Consider the following 10,629-nt stretch of genomic DNA (forward strand, 5'->3'; position numbering starts at 1 on the left):
CAAAAAGAAGCTGTCAACGGCTGTCACCAGATTCCTGAGGAAGCAGGTGGTCAAGAGAACCCTTGACGGACTGCAAAAGACTTGCAGCAGGACTTGGTGCTAGCAGCCACTTTAGTTTCAGTTTCCCACAGTAGAGCACATACTAAACACTGAGGGGTTCCTTGCCTAAAGTCCAAGACATAGTCAGCTCCAGCTTGCTCACATCAACATAAATTAACCAAAGAGGTTTTGGGATTCTGTTTTGTGGAGCGATGACTCAAAACAGGAACTTTTCAGCCGTATCAGTCAGCAGTAAGTCTGAAGAATGAACTGCATGCTAAAAGGAACACTAGAAGAAATTGTAAAGCATGGTGGTGGCTTAGTGATGCTCTGGGGCTGCTTTGCTTCCTACTCCAGAGGAAAATTGCTGCGAGTGGAGGGTTGAGGGAAAATGGATTCAGTGACGGAGAAAATGTCCTGCTGTCTGTGATAAATCTGGAGCACAGGCCCCACCGGACCTTCGAACAGGGCAGTGCTCCCAAAAAAATCTCAAATTCACCAAGGCTTCAAAGAAACTAGGGTGCTGCCGAAGTCATCTGCCTTGAATACGATTGAACATATCAGAGTTGAAAGAAGAAAAAAAAAAGGCAGTAACAGCAGACAAACAAGAATGTTAATGAACCGGATGCCTTTTTCCATGAGAGGTGGGCTAAGATTCTTCAGGAAAACGGTTAGAAGCTGCTGACTTGCTAGAAATCATGTTTGCAACCAAACATAACAGCAAAAGGGTGCTCTTAGGTACTAAAGATGCTTGTTTGAATAATGTTAATGCAACTGTACATAATCTCTTTAGAATATTACATTTCTGCAACTCTACTCTTTGTGTGAACAGGGACCATGATCCTTTCACTAAGCAAAACAGTTCATTACAAACCCTACAACAGAAATGCCTAGAAGCATTACAATAGTGTTTTTCAAGTTGTTGGTTAATGACTAACAGTTAATAGTTTGTTATAGTTAGTCTAAATAGGCCTAATTTAAGGCAAGAATCTAAACAGTATTTTAAATTTCCTTAATCTTAATCTGATATCATCTACTAATAATTAAATAGAATAAATGAATAGATTTTCAGGGAGTAGTTATGGACCAACAGGCACAGCTCAATCATAATCAGATGAATTAAACCAGGAACTTCATAATTTGGTACCTTTTACCTAAACCTACTACACCACAACCTTATGGCATGGATGATAAACAAAAAGTTAACTACATTTTAATGACCACTAACATAAGCAACTGATATACAAGACAAGAATGGCTTATAAATATAAAAAAAAGGATTAGCTTAAACAGTCTTGTCAAGTTTGAATGAAATATTTTAATGGAATAATTGAAGCTTTGTTTAAAATGTTACAGAATTAATTTATTTTTGTTTTAAATCAAAAAATATACTTTTCCAGATAACTGCCTTTCAGTTAACATGAACCAATATCCAGAACTTTCATATGATTTAGTTTCTGAGTGGAAAGGTCGACCACAGCAGGTTTTCTTCTCCTCATCTCTGTGTCATTCGCTGTCAGTGTCTGAATACGCCCCCAGCAGACTGAGCGATGATGAGCCGTTTTGGGAAACGCTGGGTTTAGGACCTGTTGATGCCTTTGAATCTGCAAAAAAAGCATGAAATAAAAAAAAAAGTACCGACACTGACTGTGCCTTAAAATAGAAGAAACTTTAGACTAAAGTAAAGATCAATAAGACAATCTGTAACCAGCTGTTTCAGATGTGGTGTGTCACCTGATCGTGATGCAAGAGAAGCAGTTGCTCCATCTGTACTGGGTCTTTTATCCATCACTGTTGGTTTCTTTCGCACCACCAGGGAGCTAAGTGCCCCTCGACCTCCCAGGGTTCCAACACTCTTCTCCCAGCTCTCCACCTTGGTCCTCTTTCCTCCCCCAGATGAAGCTCCCTGTGAAAACATGGCATATAACAAACTACTACTACTACTACTACTATAACAAACTACTGTTTTCTTCTTCCAACGTGATCTTTATGGTTCAGTAATATTTGTAAAAAGAGGAAACTTGAATATCAGGCTATCAATATCTAACATAGCATGCAGCATGAGAGTTTCTACACATTTTTCTATATTTGACTGAACTTGTGGAGGAATAAAACCTAATAGTTAACTATATACATGATGTATTTATGTAAAACAAAACATACTTTTCTAGTCCAAAGAAGGGCAGTTAACTACGTGCCTTTTCTTAAATAAACACGGAACACGGGGAAATTAATAAATGTAGATGGTGATACTGTAATCTTAAGCATTAGCTCAAAACAAATAATGTGATCTCTTCCAAACAGATTTTCTGCAAAGGGAGTTTGCAGAAACCTGCACATCAGCTGCTTTATCAGTGGTGAGGATATCTGTTGGTTTATCTGCACAGGACTTCTTTGACTGGCTGCTGCTGCTCTCCTCTTCTCTGTCTGAATCAGAGTCAGAGTCCCTCAGCCTCTTCACCAGCACACGCTCCAACATCTCTCTAGAAAAAAAACTATATTTTAATGTGCTGTTTAACAGGAAAGACTTTAAAGATTAGTTGTGTGTGTTGATGTGATGCAGAGTTTCAATATTATCTGTTTGGTTCTTCCTCACTCACTTTGTTTCACGCTCATCCTCTTCTTTTTCTCTTTCTCTCTCTCTCTTTTCCAGCTCTCTGTATTGATCGATCATTCCCTCGAAGTCCACTAGAGCCTGCCTCTGGTTTAGTTCCTTCAGTTCCTGGAGATTCTCCAGAACTTCCATCTCCATCTTGGAATCCTTTGTGCGATTCTCTAACACCTGGTGAAGGATCAGAGCACAATCACTTATTCAATATTTGTGTTAACTTCAGTAAAAGCAGCAAAAAAAACAACAACAACAAAAAACAACAAAGACCTTCATGGGGTTGTTTAACTCTTCGTCTTCCCTTTCCTGCTGGATTCTCTTCTCCTCTTCCTCCATTAGTTTCTCAGCCTGGAAGTTACGCGTTGCACCGTGCTCCATGGCGTAGTCCGTGTTCTCTGGGTCAGTCTAAAATATCACATTAAGTTAATTGTTTGATTCTGATTAAAATACTTTAACAGAAGAAAAGGCAAATAATAGGTTGTGACAATGACTGTTATCACCTTAAATGTGATCTCAGCAAGACACCGGGTGCATTTGATGTAGAATCGGAAGATTGGCAGTCCCATGTAGTGTTCGTTCTGAACGGTCTCTTTACGTGCGTTAAATTTCTTTCCCTTGTAGATGTACTCGCCGCATGTTTTACACCTGAGTGTGAGAAAAGACACAATGAGCTCTTAAAGGCAAGAAAATGTCTCTCACTGATGAGCTCAAAACATTTATTGTTAGTATGATATTATTTATTTAATCCGGATATAAGGGCCTGGTTGAGATTAAAACATGTTATTCAAGAGAGAGTGCGCCACAAAGCAGTGAAACATACAACAAATAAAGTACATTAATATCTATAAAGCACAAAATAACTGCAGTTAATATTCAATACTCATCTGAGAAGCCCTCTTCAGATTTCCCACAGTAAGTACCAGGATTGTTGTTCCCCCAACCCAACAAGTTGTCAGTCTGTGCTTGATTGGTGTTTTTGGGAGATAAGTGGCTTCCTTGACACCAGGCTCACATCCAAAATCTCAACCTCTCTGCGCCATCCGCCATTCTTAAGCAAACTCCGCACCCAACGCAACCAGATCCATTTGTTGAATCTTACTTAATAGATGGTACTTGGATCTGCTGGTTTTTTCTTGGCTCCCTAAATCTTTCTTCATAGCTAATGAGTCAATAAATGGCTGATTTGTTTGCAATAGCCTTGCCCATGAGGCCCTTTTGATACAAAGCGAATATAATAGCTTATGTTTCCATGGAGATAATCTTGGTTGACAGAAGAAGAATAATTTCAAACACCACTCCCTTTTAAAGCAACCATTCTACTCTTTTTAGTCAATCAGATTGACAATGTCATACTAGCTGCCCTGTCCTGAACAGTTTTCCCTGAGCTCACCACAGGTTATCTTAAATGGTGCCGGGAGGTTATTTTGGGGGCTGAAAGAGACCAAATAAGCAAATTTTCACGAATTTTGCAATTACTTGCATTTCATCTGATCTACCTTTATAGTGACATGGAAGTAATGCAAAACGCCCGCGTAAAAACTACGGAGTAAAGCTGGTAGGAGAAAAACAAAACAAAATACTGATTTCGGCGAGTCTCTTGACAGATGGAGAGGAAACAGACATACCTCATATTGAATGGAGCCATCAATCTGACCACATACTGACGATCTTTGGGTAGTTTAAGCTTTGGGATTTTGGCAGGATCGAAATCTGGAGGGTAGTATTTCTGTGAAAAGCAAAATATTGGACCAAAGTTAGCCGTTGAGTGTCCGGGGTAAATAAAATGAACAATAACTTATCGGTATGTGATGAAAAACCTTTATTTAGACATATTAAAACACATTAATAATAGAGTCAACGATAACAAAAAAGTGCAAACACAACATTTAGCATCACTGCTAACGTTAACCCATGCAAGTATTTCACGTTGTAGATAATTCCTTTACGTTTAATCAGAATGTTCTCTTTTAATTACTTACATTCAAGACTTTTCTTTCTGACATTGTTGCGTTTGTTAATAATACAATGCAAGAAAAAGGCCCAAAAAATATCGAACAGGATTACTTCACAACGCTGTAAGTATGCTGAACTGTAAACTTCCGGTTGTGTCGTGGACTTGCTTCCGTCTTTTTAGGATACGCTGCTGCCCCCGTGTGGTGTAAGTGACCACCTGCAGGAACTGTCATTCTACCTCCTTTATGTGGGGTTTTTGACATGGTTTGAATTAGCAAACACAGGGCTGTCAACCTCACATTTGTCCACGTTCATTGCCTTTGTAGGGGTGTTGGTGGTTGGGTGAAGGTCATCCGTGTAGAAGGAAATTAAATCTTTATTTCAGATTGGTGTCAGCATGGGTTAATTTGAGGTCTGATTTAGGCTATATTGAAAAGTGAAAACAGAAGATGGACAGGCTAGAAAAGTATTAAATTATAGATGAAGAAAAGTCTGTGCTCATGAAGAATTTATCCAAACTGTTTAACGACTTAATTTAGTACTGACACTTTCACAATGAGTCTAGCAAATGTTCTTTGTGATGCTTTGATGGATGAGGTGACACTTGCCCAAGAGCTTCAATTCTTTGGCATATCAACATGACTAATGAGTGAGTCAGATAGTTGGTTTAAAACCTTTAATGTTCTAATGTGATATTGGAAATTTGGAAAGGGTATGTTTTTTTATTTGACGTTCATTTAACCTGGTAATGTCCCACTGAGATTAAAAGCCTATTTTATGGAGATATTGCTGAAAAATCCATAAAAGTGACAAAGCTACAAAAGTTCAAACAATTTGATAAAATAAAAAGGTCATATCAAAGGTAAATCCACTTTCAACCGGTGTACTTTTTGGGACCATCCTCACAAAGACACAAAGGTGAAATCAGTGTCACACAATCCAAAGTTTAGATTAATATTTCAGAGGGAGGCTGATGTCACCGTTCCTTGTGAAGCACATATAAAAGGGAAAGCTGTTGGTGGGACATAAATATAACTCAGACCTTTCTTCACTCTCTGCTGAGAAAGACTCCTCCTGTTTGTAATTCAGCAAAATGGTCAGCGCCTGGTCTCTCCTTCTCCTAATGGCCACCTGCTGCGCCTACCTGCGGCTGACCCCAGCTGAGGAGTCCTTGCTGGAGACACGCTCCTTAGACTTCACCCTGAAAACCCAGCAGGAGAAAGACCTGGTAGGAGATCTGCAGCATTTATTACACAAGGTTTTTGGAAACATGTATACAGTTATGATACATCTTGACCTGTATAACTTAACAGTAAAATTTTAATTTACATTTAGGTTATGGTATTTCAGTTCCTTTAAATACCAAGAGAGAGAGAGAGAAAAGGTATCTTCTTTCTAAGTTTTTGATATGTTTTCCCTTTCAGATCGATGCCTTGCAAGAAGTTCTAGAAAAGCTGAGGAACAAAGAAATGCCCTTAGAGAAAAAGCTTGGCTGGTTGCCCTCGGTAAGCAAACAAACAACAACCTAAACAACAGATTTTATTGTCTTTCATTTTGTTAGTAAATAGAAACTGAAACCATTTAAATAAAAATGAAAATAAAATATATTCTTTTATTTACCTTTTTTTTAATTTTCCCAATTTTTTCATTCACTTGTTTTTGTAAATTGCCGACATAATAAATAAATCTAAATTAAATGGATTTGAACAAAACAGAATAAAAATGAAATCAATGGAATTGTGGCTGCATTGTTGTACTTTCTATTTGTTTATTTATACTGTGTACTTGTCCAAAACAAATTGAAATGAACTGAAAGGAAATAAATTCCAGCTGAATGAAAACTACAAGTTATCCGTAATTTTCATAAATTCTATAAACTAAAAAATAGACTTTATGCTTTTGGTTTTAAACACAAACTCAACGTGTAAATTGATGCATTTACCGTAAGGTGATTTTTATAGTCTCTAAAATGTTCCCGGGCTCAGTTTCAGTTAACTGACTTGTTTTATCTTTGCAGTGTGACGCAGGGGAGCCATGTGCTGTGCGTAAAGGTGCGCGCATCGGTACCCTGTGCAGCTGTCCACGAGGGACTTCCTGTAACTTCTACGTCCTCAAATGTTTGTAAAGAGGAAACAGAAATACAAAGGTGACAGATGTCTTCGGGTCAGTTCGCCCTTTTGCCAATTTACCACATATACATTGCCATTTTGTTTCCTCCACCTTCTATTTCAGCCGTGTGGTACAAATATACTAAAACCACTACTTAATGGTTTGTTTTTCTTTGTAGCTAGTATTTAATGGATTATGAAGATATCTAGTCATGCATTGCTCAAAAGGTACAGATAATTAAATTAACTACTTGGACCCTGTTTCCATTTGTTTTGACCCAGCTGACCTTACGGCAATTTGATCAGCAGAGATTGTCTGGGGTTCCAAGCAGCATCTGGGGGGCCCTTCACAGATGTCCCATCAGCCACGTTGTCCATTTAACACTTTTGGTGTTATGGTTCAATAATAAACCAGCATTTAAATTCACAATAACTTAGTATTTTCCTAGAGCCTCACATTAACCATATTAAACTATCTATTGAATAAATGGAAGTGAATCGATTTGGAGAAAATGTTGGAGAGTTGCAGCTTTTCAATTTGGAGTCAGCAGAGTTAAGAAGGAGGGGCCAAGTTTAACTGGTTGAAGCTTACAAGCAACCACTGAAACTGGTCAGTTATTTTGATTTGTTCAGATTAATTTGCAGCTACATTGAGAAAGAAATGTTACTTCAACACAGAAACAAGATGGAGAAATAATTAAACTAGTGTCATTACATTTTGACCATTAAGCTATAAAGATTTTCATCTGTGAGATCTCAAACAATATTAGTATAAACCCATTTTATATAATAATATTAAATCAAGTTTTAAATTGAGTCAAAGTATTTAAAGAACTTAACATTTTGAATTTATTCAAAAACATTAGCATCATATTGGAAATTAGACTAATTCCCTATAATTGTATAAACAAATGTGAAGTTTTGATATCTCTATTCTGGGTAAAAATTAAGGTACTCTTAGGGGCCCCTTGCTGGCCTAGGCCCCTATGAGGTTTAGTTTGCTAGTATCTTTGGTTAGCTCTTTAGATTATGAACCCTGATTATACCAAAATAACTTTAAGTAATTTTCACATTATACACTAGATAGATAATGACTCGTTGAAGCAGGTACAAATTGTGCAGTGGCAGTAAGAAAAACAGAGTCTGAAAAGTTGGGGTATGAAAGGATCACAATTATTAGGTTACAAAATAGCAAAGGGGCGAAATGACCAACACCTGTTGCATATACTGGTGTGGAGCAAAGAAAGTGATGATGTAGCAGGGCATAAGGAAACTGCTTATTTTTGTATGCCCATGCTGATTTTCATGTAGAAAAAACGTTATATGTTTAAGCTTGTGAAAAACCTTCTGATGCTATTTTCTTCTAATTCAGTAAACCATTGTGAAACATATAGATTGTAATCAGTTTATGAATACATTTGTTAGAATTAAGGCCAATAAACACACTTTCAAAAATCAAAGACTCTGCTTTATTTTGCACTGGACTTAAAAAGAGTCAAATGTTATTGACTTGCAATGTTTTAAACAGGGGCACAAGCAAAACCTTTTAAAGGGGTGTCCAGATGTTGGTTACTAATATTCTTAGGGTTAAACACCAAACAGGTTAAATGGAAGGAACCAGGAATATCATAATAAATAATTATTGAAACATGTATTCTCTTCTTTTCAATGAATACCAATAAAAAAGAGGTTACGGTCAGTGGGGTAGATATTACCCACCTGGTCCATGCACTGGTAGTGCTACAGGTTATAAAATATAAATATAATTTATGATTATTATAAAGTTTTTCTTTGCGATTAATAAAGTATTTTTGACCAATCAAACAGACTCTGATAAATCAGTTATCAGAGTCTGTTTGATGAATCACAACAGTTTAAATAAAAAAATTTAAAATTATTAAGTGCTCTGCAGCAAAGGAACTATGAAATGACCGAAGTTCTGAAAGACAAAAAAAATTCTGTCAAGTCAAATAGTATATCATGACTTCCATTTTTAGTCAATGATCATTTGATCACTTAATTATGTATTTAAAAAGGGCCAATATCACATTTTTTGAAAAACATTTTAAACAAACAGAATTTTCACAAACATTGCTGCGGAGCAATGATTAAGACACATCTAAGCAGTGTTGTCAAATCTAAAAATGATAATATAAAAAGAATAAAACCACATGAGAAACTGAGATTAGTAAATTAAACAAATTAGTGAATTAACACATAAAACTCTAAAAAATTAAAAGAGATACATTCAAATAGAGAGACAAATACTATAAAAAGAGATATAATAAATTAAGGTGTGAAGCTGCACTTGCACAGATCTTATACGGAAAGAAAAGCTAATACATGACCTTCACTTTTTAGTTTAGATCTTGGAACATCTGAAAGCATCAGGCATTTTGACCTTCGTGTTCTACATAAAACTTGGCCGTGTAAAATATCATGGCAATACTGTGGGACCAGTTTATTAAAAACCATAAAAAACAACAACAACATTTTAAAATCAAACCTGTACCTGATAGGAAGCAAGTGGAAAGAGTCCAATACTGGAGTGTTGTGCTCCTTGGTACTGGTTACTGTCAAAAAATAAATCACATTGTAGCATTCTTCACCCGATCCCTTTAAACAAATAGTTACTGTTGGCTATGCATGTGCTGAAAAATGAAAGAATGGATGACTTTGTCAAAGTTGTCAGAAAAGAGATATTATTTGACTTTACAAGTTATTTTATCTGCTTATTACTTTTAAAAGAGCTTACAAAAAGCACACAAAAGGATCTTAATAGAAGAACAACAATATTTCGGTTGTCTGAATATAACCTTCCAAACAAGATGACTTCTGGGTTTTTAATAAGGCATAGAAAATTTGAGTTCCTCAATGATTTGACATCATGAAGACAATGCAATAAATGTTGCAAACAGTTATCTGTTTTTTCATCTTTATTGGTAAACCCATTTGAATTAGCAAAGCAGAAGAAGGAACACAAAGGCATACTAAAAACAATACAGTGCAGAGCCTAAAACGGAGCCCTGTGGAACATCACATGTATCATTATTATATGCACATGCACATTTATTATAATTATGTTAATTATTTCATTGTTTGTAAGTTAAATCGTCAGGCCTTATTACTTTCTGACCTGTATAATCAAGACATTACTTAAATACAACAAATGTGACAACGTGAAGTACAATATAGGATTTTAAAAAGTAACACAGGTGCCAATTTGAAGAGCTTCAAAAACAATGTGAAAAAAAGTAATTGAAATCTAGAAGTCTGGAAAGAGCTACAAAACCAGACTCCAGCAAAAAACAGTAAAAATCATTATCCTTAAATGGAGAAAACATTGCCTGTGATAATGTCAGAGTTCACGATTAAACAAAAACAAAGAGACTCATTTGCCAAGATCTAGATTTTGTGAGTGAAATTATTGGGTGGACTGGCAAGGGAACAATTGAACCGTTTTAAATGTGTGTGTTTTATTACATCTGGCATTAACCTAATTTTAGAATAGAGCATCATACCTAGAATCAAAAGTGGTGCTGCTAGTGTGTTAGTTTGGGTTTACTTTGCTACTTTAGGACCTGGATGATTTGCTGTCTCCTGTGGTCTGATGAGACAAACATAAAAAGTTTTGGTTCAGATGGTGTCCAGTGTGTATGGAGGCAACCATGTGAAGAGTACTGCCTACAGTCAGGCATGGTGGTGGGAGTGTCATGGTTTGGGGCAGAATGAATACTACTAGTTGTGGGGATCTATAGTTCATTAAAGGAACCATGAATGCTAACATGTACTCTAACATACCGTAGATTAAGATCCCATACCTTCAGAAAGTGGACCACAGGGCAATATTTCAGCATCAGAATGACCCCAAACACCTCCAAGACGACCTCTGACTTACTAAAGAAACTGATGGCAAAGGAG

The 10,629-nt window shown here is 36.5% G+C and overlaps 2 protein-coding genes across 2 annotated transcripts; one reads left to right on the top strand and one right to left on the bottom strand.

Annotated features, from left to right (window-relative positions):
• Positions 1-1,337: 1,337 nt before the first annotated feature.
• Positions 1,338-4,786, bottom strand: yju2 (YJU2 splicing factor homolog). The gene is made up of 8 exons (XM_047345377.1): positions 4,627-4,786; positions 4,273-4,373; positions 3,148-3,292; positions 2,918-3,052; positions 2,640-2,821; positions 2,372-2,522; positions 1,774-1,945; positions 1,338-1,643 (listed from the first exon to the last, which is right to left on the bottom strand). The coding sequence occupies exons 1-8, from the start codon at positions 4,648-4,650 to the stop codon at positions 1,546-1,548; spliced, it is 1,008 nt and encodes a 335-aa protein (XP_047201333.1). The 5' UTR covers positions 4,651-4,786; the 3' UTR covers positions 1,338-1,545.
• An 859-nt stretch (positions 4,787-5,645) lies between these two features.
• On the top strand, positions 5,646-8,156 carry LOC124855772 (cocaine- and amphetamine-regulated transcript protein-like). Its single transcript, XM_047345846.1, has 3 exons — positions 5,646-5,828; positions 6,025-6,105; positions 6,618-8,156. The coding sequence occupies exons 1-3, from the start codon at positions 5,694-5,696 to the stop codon at positions 6,723-6,725; spliced, it is 324 nt and encodes a 107-aa protein (XP_047201802.1). The 5' UTR covers positions 5,646-5,693; the 3' UTR covers positions 6,726-8,156.
• The last annotated feature ends 2,473 nt before the right edge of the window (positions 8,157-10,629 follow it).

The sequence above is a fragment of the Girardinichthys multiradiatus genome, chromosome 19, assembly GCF_021462225.1.
Source record: "Girardinichthys multiradiatus isolate DD_20200921_A chromosome 19, DD_fGirMul_XY1, whole genome shotgun sequence".
Classification (NCBI taxonomy): domain Eukaryota; kingdom Metazoa; phylum Chordata; class Actinopteri; order Cyprinodontiformes; family Goodeidae; genus Girardinichthys; species Girardinichthys multiradiatus.

Coding starts and splice junctions, on each gene's coding strand:
- yju2 (XM_047345377.1), bottom strand. CDS start 4,650: ATGTCAGAAAGAAAAGTCTTGAAT. Junction 3,053..3,147: donor TTGCTGAGATCACATTTAAG/GTGATAACAGTC, acceptor GTGATATTTTAG/ACTGACCCAGAGAACACGGA. Junction 1,946..2,371: donor ATAAAGCAGCTGATGTGCAG/GTTTCTGCAAAC, acceptor ATGTTTTCACAG/GGAGCTTCATCTGGGGGAGG.
- LOC124855772 (XM_047345846.1), top strand. CDS start 5,694: ATGGTCAGCGCCTGGTCTCTCCTTCTCCTAATGGCCACCTGCTGCGCC. Junction 5,829..6,024: donor CCCAGCAGGAGAAAGACCTG/GTAGGAGATCTG, acceptor TTTCCCTTTCAG/ATCGATGCCTTGCAAGAAGT. Junction 6,106..6,617: donor AGCTTGGCTGGTTGCCCTCG/GTAAGCAAACAA, acceptor TTATCTTTGCAG/TGTGACGCAGGGGAGCCATG.